The sequence below is a fragment of the Thalassophryne amazonica genome, chromosome 9 (genome assembly GCF_902500255.1).
Source record: "Thalassophryne amazonica chromosome 9, fThaAma1.1, whole genome shotgun sequence".
NCBI classification, from domain to species: Eukaryota; Metazoa; Chordata; class Actinopteri; order Batrachoidiformes; family Batrachoididae; genus Thalassophryne; species Thalassophryne amazonica.
In genome coordinates this window covers 77,542,502-77,556,928 of record NC_047111.1, presented here as the reverse complement: position 1 = coordinate 77,556,928, position 14,427 = coordinate 77,542,502, and the positions used below count along the sequence as shown (strand labels likewise).

At 41.0% G+C, this 14,427-nt stretch overlaps 1 protein-coding gene across 1 annotated transcript in view; it reads left to right on the top strand.

Annotated features, from left to right (window-relative positions):
• Window positions 1-3,520: 3,520 nt before the first annotated feature.
• LOC117517438 (bromodomain-containing protein 8-like) overlaps window positions 3,521-14,427 on the top strand; it is a 54,995-nt gene continuing 44,088 nt past the window's right edge. Inside the window, 7 exon segments of the mRNA XM_034178454.1 lie at window positions 3,521-3,889; window positions 4,204-4,300; window positions 9,028-9,097; window positions 11,953-12,002; window positions 12,161-12,283; window positions 12,370-12,450; window positions 12,552-12,616. Of these exon segments, the coding sequence (XP_034034345.1) occupies window positions 3,871-3,889; window positions 4,204-4,300; window positions 9,028-9,097; window positions 11,953-12,002; window positions 12,161-12,283; window positions 12,370-12,450; window positions 12,552-12,616 (505 nt within the window). The 5' untranslated portion in view covers window positions 3,521-3,870.

Genomic DNA, 14,427 nt, shown 5'->3' with positions numbered 1-14,427 from the left:
TATGAACTACTTGTCACCAGTTTCAGCAAAATCTGAGCATTGGGTAATTTTTTATCCCAGGATGACCTTGAACCATTATGGGGCTATACCGCTTTAACTAACGGTTGGAACCTGGGGAAATATATATATTTTCCCAATCCTTATATGAAGACAAACACGTTAGCGATATTAAAACACAATTTGACTCGATTTCAAATTTACCCCTGTACTAACATTTTCCCTCCTTGAAGAAGGGGGCAGCAGTCTGAAAATTTTAACCCCATCATTTTCTGACAGTCTGGTCCCTATTGAATTCACAACAGCAAGAAAATCAATTTGAGCACAAAAATCCTACAGGAACTGTTTCACTGACATACCATACCACACTAAATAGTCCAGTCAGTCACAAACCAGTTTTTCTAGTCTCCTGCCCACATAATGATGAAGCCACAACAGTCGGCTCTGTCAGTTCTTATGTTACTTGTGAAACGTGGAGACCATCTGAGGTTCCACTTTGCTATGTTTATTGCTAGCTGCAGGTTTATACATCTGGCTTCCGCAAATATTCTAAAATAAATCTGACACTGGAAATTACAGTGTACACCAGTTTGAACAGGTTTACAGGTTTGAACACACTTTGGAAAGTGTGTCCAAAGCTTTGACTGGTAGTGTGTGTCTGCTACAGTAAATCAGTCTTACCTGTACAATCATGTATGGAAAGCCATACCTTAATAAAACAAATAAATATATACATTTTACATTAGAAATGTCTTTCCCAGTAGTATTTTTACTCAAGGCCATCAAATATGGCCATCGGGTATTGTGAAGGCTTTGCGTCCTTCTGTCCATCCATCTGTCTGTGCTTAGCATATTATTGCTATTACTGCCACAGTCTTCAAATTGGGACAAAGACCTTGCACAAGTTCAAAGATTGCTAACCTTAATATATTTTAAGAGGCATTTTAAGAGGTTAAAATGTCACATTCTGTTTCAATCTGTTCTGTTTTGCTTTGTTTTTGAGTGATGGGGGTTGACAGCAAATCAGACTAGAGCTGCACCCTGATGTCAGTGGGTGGCCTCTCCAAAACCACTTAGTTTTATGTGTTTATTATACATGTCTCTCATATATTATGTAAAAGCTAGTGAGAAATAAACACTTCTAACTGAAAATGCTGCTTTTGGAACCTAATAACACCTCTGAACTTATTTACAAAACATTTCACGGACGTTAGCATGGTGACATCACAGAGTGGTAGCTAGCTGCAAAACTCTGTTTTGTTTGTGTATAAATATAGGCCGTGGCTATTCGCACGGCAGCCGTGTCCATAACTCTCATTTGGCTATTCGCACGGCAAGACTGTTGGCAAAACTTGGAACTACTTGTATGAACAAACATACTGCATTCAAGATGCCATAACTCCTTTAATATTTTTCAATTTTGATGATTTTTTTTTTTTCGGCTGTGTGCACACTATTTGCACGGCAACACTCTGGTGGCAAAACTTGGAACTACTTGTATAAACAAACATACTGCATTCAAGATGTCATAACTCCTTTAATATTTTTCGATTTTGATTATTATTATTTTTTTTATTCGGCCGTGTCCATAACTCTCATTTCAGTATTCGCACGGCAAGAATCTGGTGGCAAAAGGCCGACCCTATTTGAACGGTGACCGTGTCCATAACTCTCATTTAATGCAGTATGTTTGTTTATACAAGTAGTTCCAAGTTTTACCACCAGAGTCTTGCCGTGCGAATAGCCAAATGAGAGTTATGGACACGGCTGCCGTGTGAATAGCCACTTCCATAAATATATCCTCTTTGTCATATATTATGTAAATGTTAGCAAGAAATAACCACTTCTAAAACTGAAAATGCTGTTTTTGTAACCTGATAACACCTCTGGATTCATTTACAAGACATTTTGCGGCATCTGTGTGTACGCTAATTTGACGTTGACTCCACATTACGTGGAGAAACGTGGCAAGGGTGGGGTTTGAACTGGGAACCTTCCACATTGCAACCAACTGTGCTAACCACTTGGTCGCCAAGGACATGTTATATTCTTATGCATAGTACAGTGCACAAGCTTTTATAAGCAATCCAAACCTGATAAAATGCCAACATTTATTAAAAAAAAAAACTATAAATAAGTAAAATGTCTGATCATGTTTTCACATTAAAAATTCATAGTTTCTTCTATGGAATAATACAGTACTTTTTGTGGGGTTTTTTGTGGAGTTGTGATGCTGATAATGATAACTATGACGACTGTTGTTGCCTTTGTATTTTATGTATCAGGGAGTAAACTTATGATTGAAGTGTCGTCATAAAGGATTGTATTATAGGCCTCGTATTATAGGCCTTTTCATCAAGCTAAAACAGATCCAGGTGTCTTAAAATGTTTGACGCGCCTGTTGCTTGAAATAATGAGCTGATGCTAGAGGTGGGTGTATCGATCCTAATATCGATAATATTGATACCAATGCTGGTATTGATACTGAACAATCCTCGTGTAAATAGATCGATACTCAAGCTTTTTTTCTCTCCCGCACACATTGACTGCTGCGCACACAGATTAATCAAAGTCTACTCTCTGTAAGAGCAGTGTGTCACACAACACGGAGCACCACACCCTCCCCCCTCTGGTCTTTTGTTGTTGCGCCATCATGTGGCTCAGCGGCGCCAGCCAACAGCCATGCAGGTAGGCTCAGCCTGGCCCGCCCACTCAGCGCTCTCTTCGAGTCAGCCCTCTACCCCAGGAGAATTTAAGTTGTGTTGAGTGATTTTTTTTTTAAACAAAAATGTTGTGATAATAATGTATTTTGTTGTCACGTACAATGTTTGGCGAAATTCTATCCTAGGTCTTTTGGATCCTTTGGATCTATGAAGCTTAAATATGAAAAAGTATCAGTATCAATATCAATATCGGCGATACTGGGCCTGTATTTACTTGGTATCGGATCAATACCAAAATTCCCGGTATAGCCCACCTCTAGCTGATGCTGCTTGCCGTGCCCATCCCTAAAGACAGTGGGCAGTACCTCCTTCTTTCTTGCGGAAAGGGCGTGTCTCTTAGTAAGGAGGAGTCCAAATATGGACTTCTGGCATGGATGTCACAAGCTGTTTCAGGTGTAAATTTTGTTCAGAGAAGAAAAAATTGTACATGCACATTCACAGAACTGTGGGATATTGGGGATATTTAACATAACCATATGTAAATGCAAAAGGTAGATGAAAACAGGTGTTGCCTAATACAGCTCATTTTATGAAATTAACAATACTCAAATAAGTAAATTAAGAATAAAATCTAAATCACACAGGAAGTAAATAACCAGAGCATTTTAAATTAAATTTTCTAGTGAGAAAACAAAGGGTTTTTTGTTTTTTAATTCTGGGTTGCCTGGTTTTTTAAATGTAGTACTACATCTACTGCATAGGTAATAACGATGAAAAATGAGAGAAATACTAACACAAAAAAATAATCGTTTCTACACTTTGTAAAACCACAAATAATGCTTTTTAAGTCGCCGCACCATCAGGGTCGTACCATCATTACAGCGGGTTGGAAACCAAGTTTGCTTGCTATTGCTAAAATATGAGTACATGAATGTCTATCTGCCGGCTCTTAACTGCACTATTTGGACAGTGAACGAGCTATTTCCGTCTGACTTGTGAGCTAGCTAAGCTTGCAAAGTTTCCAGGCGGTAAAGCCAATAAGACTTTAATTTTTCGGGTGATTCGGTGTGCTAGCTCCTGAGGACAAAGTTGACGCGAGCTGCTCGGTTAGCGCTGTTTTTTACTTCAGCGTTCACCGAGCTGACCGGCGTTTTCTCTGCCGGTTATCTGCTCACCAAGATGTGTGGGATCAGGTCGGGATAAACGGAAGATGGCGAGCGGAGTTGACCGTGAGTAAGAGCTCGTTATATAGCAATAAATGTGACGACATGCTACACGCTAGCGGCGCTGACACCGCGCGTCTACTGATTTATACTCGCGCGTAGTTTGACCCCAGCAGCGGAAAAGAAATTAAAATGCTGATCCCGATCGCTTCTGTGTCACACGGAAGCCGGCTTTAGGTGGCATAAAAGTGAGGAAAAGCACAAGCTTAATTAACAGAAGAAGGCCGGTGACCGGACCAGGACAGCATCATAACAGCATGTAGCATGAAGTCTTTATTTAACGCTGCGCTGTATTGATGAATCATTTTCTCCACATGCAGAACGCAAACTGCTCGTCATTGGACCGACAGAGCCGTGGTCAGTGAGAGAGAAGCTGTGTTTGGCCGCTTCTGTCATGAAGTGTGGAGATCAGAACTGGTATTTCATTTCATTTGTTTTTCATCCTTTGTCTTTCCAAAACTGGTGTCATTCTTCCCATGCTGCATTTAAACTCTGGGTTGATTATGTTCTCTTCATATATACATATACACATCATCATATATACACATACACATCTTCATCATCAACCACTCGCACACCTACAGACAATTTAAAGATTCCAATCCACCTTTGTCTTTGGATGTGGGAGGAAACCAGAGAACCCAGAGGAAACCCACGTAAACACAGAGAGAACATGCAAACTCAGAAAGGCCACACAGAAAGTCCACAGGCGGGAATTGAACCCATGACCTTCTTGCTGTGAGGCAACAGTGCTAATCCCTAAGCCACCGTGCTGCCTCTCTCTCTCTCTCTCTCTCTCTCTCTCTCTCTCTCTCTCTCTCTCTCTCTCTCTCTCTCTCTCTCTCTCTCTCTATATATATATATATATATATATATATATATATATATATATATATATATATATATATATATACATACACACACACACAGTGGGGAAAATAAGTATTTGACCCCCTGTCAGTTTTGCAGGTTTTCCCATCTACAAAGAATGGAGAGGTCCGTAATTTTTATCGTAGGTACACTTCAACTGTGAGACAGAATCTTAAAAAAAAAATCCAGTAAATCACATTGTTTGATTTTTAAATAATTAATTTGCAGTTTATTGCATAAAATAAGTATTTGACCCCCTAGAAAAACAGAGCTTAACAATTGGTACAGAAACATTTGTCTGCCATTACAGAGCTCAGACGTTTCCTGTAGTTCTTGACCAAGTTTTCACACACTGCAGCAGGGATTTTGGTCCACTCCTCCATACAGATCTTCTCCATATCTTTCAGGTTTGGAGTTTCAGCTCCCTCCAAAGATTTTCTATTGAGTTCAGGTCTGGAGACTAGCCAGGCCACTCCAGGACCTTGAAATGCTTCTCACAGAGCCCCTCCTTAGTTGCCCTGGCTGTTTGTTTGGGGTCATTGTCATGCTGGAAGACCCAGCCATGACCCATCTTCAGTGCTCTTACTGAGGGAAGGAGGTTGTTTGCCAAAATCTCACAATACATGACCCCATCCATCCTCCCTTCAATACGGTGCAGTCGTCCCGTCCCCTTTGCAGAAGAGCACCACCAGAGTATGATGTTTCCACCCCCATGCTTCACGGTTGGGATGGTTTTCTTGGGGTTGTTCTCAACCTCTAAACATAGTAAGTGGAGCTGATTCCAAAAAGCTCTATTCTGGTCTCATCTGACCACATGACCTTCTCCCATGCCTCCTCTGGATCATCCAGATGGTCACTGGTGAACTTCAAACAGGCCTGGACATGTGCTGGCTTGAGCAGGGGGACCTTGCTGCCCTGCAGGATTTTAAACCATGACAGCATCATGTGTTACTAATGTAATCTTTGTGACTGTGGTTCCAGCTCTCTTCAGATCATTGACCAGGTCCTCCTGTGTAGTTCTGAGCTTTCTCAGAATCATCCTTAACCCACAAAGTGAGATTTTGCATGGAATCCCAGACTGAGGGAGATTGACAGTCATCTTGTGTTTCTTCCACTTTCTAATAAATAATCATAACAGTTGTTTTCTTCTACCAAGCTGCTTGCTTGTTGTCCTGTAGTCCATCCCAGCCTTGTGCAGGTCTACAGTTTTGTCCCTGGTGTCCTTAGACAGCTCTTTGGTCTTGGCTATGATGGACAAGTTGGAGTGTGATTGATTGAGTGTGTGAACAGGTGTCTTTTATACAGGTAACAAGTTCAAACAGGTGCAATTAATACAGGTAAAGAGTACAGAATAAGAGGGCTTCTTAAAGAAAAATTAACAGGTCTGTGTGAGCCAGAATTCTTGCTGGTTGGTAGGTGTTCAAATACTTATTTTATTGCATAAAATGCAAATTAATTATTTAAAAATCATACAATGTGATTTTCTGGATTTTTTTTTTTTTTTTTTTTTTTTTAAGAGTCTGTCTCTCACAGTTGAAGTGCACCTATGATAAAAATTACAGACCTCTCTATTCTCTATTCCTCCTCTGTAACAATTATTAGTCTTTTAGTCCGCTTATGTGCAAGTCTCATGTGAAGAGGCTGTTTTGGCTGTGAATCCGTTGGTGCTGGCATGTCCTCATCAGAGGAGGAATCAGAGGGGATGACCTCTGATTCACCAACGAAGGAATCTTCATCACTACTCCCTGAGTAGTCCACATCTGGGAGTGCTTGCAAAAGAGCTAAGGCTTCTAGAGGAGTGTATTTCTTGCTTCACCGTCTTGCTGCCATTGTGATGTTTGTCTTCTTGACTTGAAGATGTGTCTGCTTTTATAGTCAAAATGTCACACATACGCCCACATACATCGGGTAACCCTAAAGCCCCTGTCACAGTGGCGTATTCGTAGAGCTGCTCATTGCGGCGTTGTGTTTCATTTAAATACGCCAGAAATACGCGTGTACAGTGTTCGTTCATACTTGCAGCTGCATGTGTTCGCGTTTTAATGTGTGCACAGTCGTGTGTGCCATGCCGCACCAGTTTCGGTGCTATTTTCTGCCTCTGCGGAAGTGCGCTCTGTTCTCTACACATGGTGTGGTGCGGCTCAAAAACAGAGTCATTTAACATTATTATTATTATTTTTTTTTTATGCAGCGAGTGCACGTTTATTTTAGAGTCACAGCTCTTTTCAGACTGATCGATCAGGGCGTTTGATGAGCGCACCGACATGCAGCTTGTGCGCGTTTTTTTTAAAGAGTCACAGCACTTTTCAGCTTTGATCAGACTGATCGATCAGGGCATTTGATGAGCGCACTGACATGCAGCGAGTGCGCCTTTATTTTAAAGAGTCACAGCTCTGATTAGAGAGAGACACACACACACAGAGAGCGAGCGGTTTTATTTTGAGGAGTCTGAGTCTCCTTAAAATAAAACCGCTCTGTCTCCTCTATCAGACTCTATAAAATAAAATAAAAACTCTCTCTCTCTCTGTGTGTGTGTCTCTAATCAGAGCTGTGACTCTTTAAAATAACGCGCACTCACTACATGTCGGTGCGCTCATCAAACGCCCTGATCGATCAGTCTGATCAAAGCTGAAAAGAGCTGTGACTCTAAAATAAACGTGCACTCGCTGCATAAAAAAAAAAGTTAAATGACACTGTTTTTCAGCCGCACCACACCATGCAGTAGAGAACAGCGCGCACTTCCACAGAGGCAGAAAATAGCACTGAAACTGGTGCGGCATGGCACACGTGACTGTGCACACATTAAAACGTGAACACACGCAGTTGCAAGTATGAACGAACACTGTTAAAGGCTGAGTACGCGTGTATTTCGGGCGTATTTAAATGGAACACACCACAATGAGCAGCTCTATGAATACGCCACTGTGACAGGGGCTTAAAGTGTTAATTTAGGTATTTCATTACAATAGATTTATGACCATCAGGATATAGTGCTTGGAAGTAACTGGTATGGCACAGCAGGATGTATAATTTGTAAGCTTGCTCACAGAGTTTTAGTTTAAATTCAGTACTTTGACGTTTACCATAATCCATCTGGTGGCCCCCTTGCACTTCTCAGAATGCACCGCGGCACCAGCAGTGTTCTGGTGTCTCACAGCGCATGTAAACAATGGCTAGCGAGGATGTGGATGGCGTTGATCCAACGAGTTCATGGGTGATTGTGATGATGACACGTTCTCCCAAGTTGAGAGGGTTATCTAGAGGAGGTGTAGCACCTGTGATGACTTCTGCCGTGCCCAGATGCTGTGTTTTTGTCCATACTTCATGACGTTTGTTTACATTGTGCCCTGAACAGGAACTCTGCTGAAACTGACCTCTCGCGTGAGTCACGGACCGTGAGATGGCGCGAGATTCACAACTGCAAAACATGGAATAGCCAGAAATTACAAGGTGTCCCAAACAGTGTTGCCACAGTTACTTTGAAAAGTTACTTTATTAGTTACTTTATACAGTTACTTCATTAGCAGCTTTATGCAGTTACTTTATTAGTAGCTCACGATAACTTTTAACTAAGAAGTAATTAATCTAACTTGGTTACTCTTAAGATTGAGTAATCAACGAAGTAACAGTTACTTTGCTGAGTACTCAATCTTAAAAAATAACCAATTTAGATTACTAATTACTTTATTGGTTACATTCAGCAGCTGCTAATGAAGTAACTGTATGAAGTAACTGTAAAAAGTAACTAATAAAATAACTTTTCAAAGTAACTGCGACAGCACTTGTCCCAAAGCTATGTAGAGTCATGTAAAACATATAGAATGTCATAAAACCATACAGACGGATAGACAGATAAATAATACAGTCAGGACCGCAAGTTGGACCGTGGTACCATTTTTGTGAGTTTTTCTGTACATCACTACAGTGAAGTGAAAATGAATTCATTAAGATGTGTTTGTAGTGTAGCCTTTTAGTTTTAATTCAAGGTCTTTAACAAAAATATCTTATATGCCACATCGGAATAGAATATGGGTTCTTGACGCTTCTTGCTAATGCAGTTCTCAGATCTTCTTAGGATTGTCACCACTCTCACAGAGCTCAGATGGATTTTAATAGTACTAATTTAAAAATGCAGCATTTACAACAAAATGTATAAATTAAGTTTTTGACCATTAAATACTAGGGTAAATTTTGTTTTCTGGTTTGGTCTTATTTTGTATAATTTATATTTTACCTTGGTCCATTTAAAAAAAAAAAAATCTTCCAATCAACAGGGTTTCTGTCAGTCGAGCCATCAAATCATTTGCAGAGTCTGGGCGACCACCTGACTGGTTCTCTCAAAAGGTATGACAAATTTAGAGCTCAAGCTATAATTTCATTACTACTTAAATTTTGTTGCAAAGAGAAATTGTATTTTTGTGAAGTTAAATTTTATTGTCATAAAAGTAGGACAGAAGAGAGAGTATGGCTGAGATATTGCATGGCGGGTTTTAAATATTTTTATCCATTTATGCCATTGTTATAACTAGCAAGCTGATACACTACACTTGTTGAACAGCATTTTAGAAAAAAAAATCAAGCTGCAAATTTTAATTTCTGCAAAACTGCTCAACCCAGTTTTAAAACAGTAAAGTTGTAAATAGGGTTGAGGCCGATCCGATCCCGGGTCAGTATCGGGTTCCGATACCGACGTAATTTGCCGATCAGAATTTCCTGATCCAACTGTGGGATTTTCCAATACTGGAGAGAAGCCATGTCTGTGAAACCTCTCTCCTGCTGCCTGCTCTCTGCTCTGTTTACTGCTGAGCGGGAGGGGGAGGTTTCTGAGCTGAAGGTGAGCTGTTTGTTCCGCAGACAGGCGAGGGTTTTAAGACATGGATAATGGCAAATTTCCGCCCGGCTCTCGGGTTCAAATGGTCTGTCCCACCGAGCACGGATTTTCCAAAATATTAACTGAATTGTTACTGAAAAATCAGCTGCTTCAACATCCCGAGGCTGTGAAACGGTAACTTCCCGGATGGTCTACTCTCATTTTGTCTACTTCCCATTTGGTCTACTCCCAGTTCGCCTCCTCCCATTTCATCTACTCTCAGAAATGTAGAGTAGTGCCATTTCATCTACTCTCATATCTTCCTGATTTTTCTTAATTATTTACAAGATTTTGAATTATAAGAGGTTGTAATGATTAGAGAAACCAAAAATACCCCCAGTTTTCAAAATATATATTTTTTCAGCGTTTTTATTTAGGATTAGGGTTAGCCTGGAGTTTCTTTTGTATTTGTATCAGTTGCTATATTTAAAGACAAAAATAAGTCATTAATATTACTCTTTTAGTTTATTTAGAAAGCTAGGTTCTCAACAAAAATATAAACGCAACACTTTTGGTTTTGCTCCCATTTTGTATGAGATGAACTCAAAGATCTAAAACTTTTTCCACATACACAATATCACCATTTCCCTCAAATATTGTTCACAAACCAGTCTAAATCTGTGATAGTGAGCACTTCTCCTTTGCTGAGATAATCCATCCCACCTCACAAGTGTGCCATACCAAGATGCTGATTAGACACCATGATTAGTGCACAGGTGTGCCTTAGACTGCCCACAATAAAAGGCCACTCTGAAAGGTGCAGTTTTATCACACAGCACAATGCCACAGATGTCGCAAGATTTGAGGGAGCGTGCAATTGACATGCTGACAGCAGGAATGTCAACCAGAGCTGTTGCTCGTGTATTGAATGTTCATGTCTCTACCATAAGCCGTCTCCAAAGGCGTTTCAGAGAGTTTGGCAGTACATCCAACCAGCCTCACAACCGCAGACCACGTGTAACCACACCAGCCCAGGACCTCCACATCCAGCATGTTCACCTCCAAGATCGTCTGAGACCAGCCACTCAGACAGCTGCTGAAACAGTTTGTATAACCAAAGAATTTCTGCACAAACTGTCAGAAACCGTCTCAGGGAAGCTCATCTGCATGCTCGTCGTCCTCATCGGGGTCTCGACCTGACTCCAGTTCGTTGTCCTAACCGACTTGAGTGGGCAAATGCTCACATTCGCTGGCGTTTGGCACTTTGGAGAGGTGTTCTCTTCACGGATGATGCGAAGGAGATGTGTTGCACTGCATGAGGCAAATGGTGGTCACACCAGATACTGACTGGTATCCCCCCCAATAAAACAAAACTGCACCTTTCAGAGAGGCCTTTTATTGTGGACAGTCTAATGCACACCTGTGCACTAATCATGGTGTCTAATCAGCATCTTGATATGGCACACCTGTGAGGTGGGATGGATTATCTCAGCAAAGGAGAAGTGCTCACTATCACAGATTTAGACTGGTTTGTGAACAATATTTGAGGGAAATGGTGATATTGTGTATGTGGAAAAAGTTTTAGATCTTTGAGTTCATCTCATACAAAATGGGAGCAAAACCAAAAGTGTTGCGTTTACATTTTTGTTGAGTGTAATTCCCTTAATTTCATGCAAAAAAAAATAAAAACTATCAACTAAAAGTTGAATTTTAAGTTTCATTTGCATAAAAATCCAAAACAAAATGGGAGTAGACGAAATTGGATTTATGTACTTTCCTAAGAGTAGACAAAATGGGAGTAGACCAACTACGAATAAACCTGTGAAACACCATCTTAGAGTGCAGCTGAACACAGCCGAGATTCACTTTCTCGCTCTCTCCACTGAACGGGAAAATTCAACATTAAAATCCTTCAGTATTAATCCAGAGTTACTCGTGTGGTCGCCGAGAGTGAGGGAGAGAGCGAGTGAGGGAGAGAGAGACAGAAAGGGAGGGAGGGGGAGAGACAGAGAGAGAGTGCTGTCTATTCTCTTTAAGTCTATAAAAATAAGGCTATAAAAGTCTATAAAAATAAAAGTACTTAATTCTTTCACCAAAACATCAAATCTGGGCTTTCATCTTAGATACACCTTCTGGCAAATTGTAGTTCAGGTCTCCTTTTTAAGAAAATCCTCGTATAAAATCAACAATAATGATAATAATAATATTAAAGCAAACAAAGATCTGGTATCGGATCAGAAAATATCTATCAGCAGATATCCAAATTCAGGTATTGGGTTCGGATTGGAAGTGAAAAATTTTTGTTTGGTGCATCCCTAGTTATAAAGACTGTAGGACTGCACCGTTAAGCAGCTGAAATGTCTCATTTCACCTTTGACCTTGCCCACAGCATTGTGCCTCTCAGTATTCCGAACTGCTGGAAACAACAGAAGCCCCAAAGTGAGTGCAGTTACTTTTACTTCTAAGCATAATTTTCCCATGTTGTTACCAAAAATGGATAACACGGCTGTGAATATTTTCCATAAGCATGGGCAGCGCACTACATGCCATGCGACCAGTTCATAAGGTATGCGTCATGATATATTTGTTACAATCAGACGGAAGCGTGGCGAGAAAGGTGACGTGTTGGAGACGATGAAGGATATGATTGTGCGCAAACTCACTGCAGAGAGGATTGAAGAGCTCAAAAAGTTGATCAAAGAAACACAGGAAAAACACAGGTATAAAAATCTTGTGTTTTTGGTTGCATCCAGCAGTCCATTTGTGTCGTAAGGCAACACTGATGCGTGATGTACTGCATTCACAGAAAGCTGAAAAGAGAGGCTCAGCTGATCCAAGCAGGTCATCTAGATCCTAAACTGGAAGAAATATGGCAAGAAATTGTACAGTAAGAAGCAAAAAGACTTTTTATATGCATAAAGTTTATCTTCAACATTCAACATTGTCTAATTCTAAACAAACTGGCGTTATGCTGTTTGTATCCATCAGGAAGAAGAAACTGATGGAGGAGGAAGCAGAGTTGAAAAGAAAGACCACAGATGGTGCTTATCAAGGTATCTCCTTCTTTTGTGGTGAAATAACTTGGACAGCTTTGGGCAGTAAGATCTTGATAAACAGTATTTTGATGACACTGGACAACAAAGATTTTGCTTCTTGAACAGTCCTGGGTGTATTTTATGGTGCACAAAGCAAGCTGTTTTGGTCAGTCTGAGCATGCCTGGGCATGCATTCAGTGTAGGTGTCATGTGCATGTTGTCTTCCGCATGTCTGGACATGCTTTGACAGGTGCTGACAAACAGGCTATAAAGTTTGCTCACATTTACAGATGCTGTTTGGATGCACGTTGGCGTAGTGCACATATTCTTCAGGCAGTAGCACAGTGAGCGTACTTAGCAGTCAGATTTAGTTGATTCATTGGAATGCAGCGCGACAGCATCACTGTGCATTTATACATAATGTGACTGAATACAAATACATTTATTTTAAAGTTTCTCCAAATTACTGTATAGTTCAACCCACCACCACCTTGAAGAAAAACTGTACAAATTTGTTGTCATGTTGTTGGTGGATATGAGTAGATCAAATCACCAATTATTGAGATTAGATTAGATAGAACTTTATTAATCCCTTGGGAAGACTCCCTCAGGGAAATTGAGGTTCCAACAGCATTGGATGGCAGCACACAGGGTAAGAAGCACACACAGTATCAAAAGTGAAAGTAAAAAGCAATTTGCAAAATGTCAATACAAATATAAATACCGGAAATACTGCTCACTACTGGCTACTACTATTCCTCTCCTTCCCATCCCCTATCTTCCTGTTACTCCTCCTCCCCCGAAGTGAGGAGTTGTACCGTCTGATGACCTGATGCTGCGTTCACACCGGACGCCACACATTCGCATCCCTCGCCTGGCGATGCACGCGCCACCATCACCCAGTGTGTTGCTCTGCTTTCGCTGCGAAAATCCGCCCCATTGCGTCATCAAATAAGAGGAGCTTCCATTCCGCTTGCCGTCAAGTCAACATGGTGGACCTTGATCACACGGAGCGAGTTGCTGTGCTCTATTTGTTGTGGAAAGCTGACAGACGTCGCCAGCGGCGCCGTCCCTGGGTTCACAACATCTTAATGAGACATTCCCAATTTGGGGAGTTTCATTATTTGCTGCAGGAGCTGCGTCTGAATGACGGCCGCTTTCAGTGGTACTCCTGCCTCTTCAGGACCCAGTTTGAGGACTTCCTGTCCCGTTCGCGCGTGCACATGTGAACAATAAAAAAAAACAAAAAAAAACTGGCTGCCGCTGCTGCGGTGCTGCTGCTCGCTCTCCCCTCAAACTCTGTCATGATTGTGTTGTAAACCAGTCACCATTTGTTTTATTATACATCTGTGTAGTTAATAAAATTATCTTCACTGATGATTCGTTCGCATGCGCATGTGAAAAAAAAAAACTGGTTGCTGCCGCTGCTCCGGTGTTGCTGCTCGGTGTCCCCTCCAACTCTGTCATAATTGTATTATAAGCCAGTCACCATTTGTTTTATTATACATCTGTGTAGTTAATAAATAAAATAATTTTCACGGATGATTCGTTCGCGCCAGCACGTGAAAAAAAAAAAAAACTGGCTGTTGTGGTGCTGCTGCTTGCTCTCCCCCCAAACTCTGTCATAATTGTGAAATAAAGGACAAAAGGGACATAAGTCCTGCTCACAGGCTGGCTGCCAGCGACAGGACATGTGCACATCAAGTATAAACTCCAGACATCTCCACATCACTATATATCCAGTACCTGATTGGTCATCCTGACGCGACAAGACGAAAAAGTTCAGATTTTTCAACTTGGGGAGGAAGGTAACGTTACGCGATATTGCG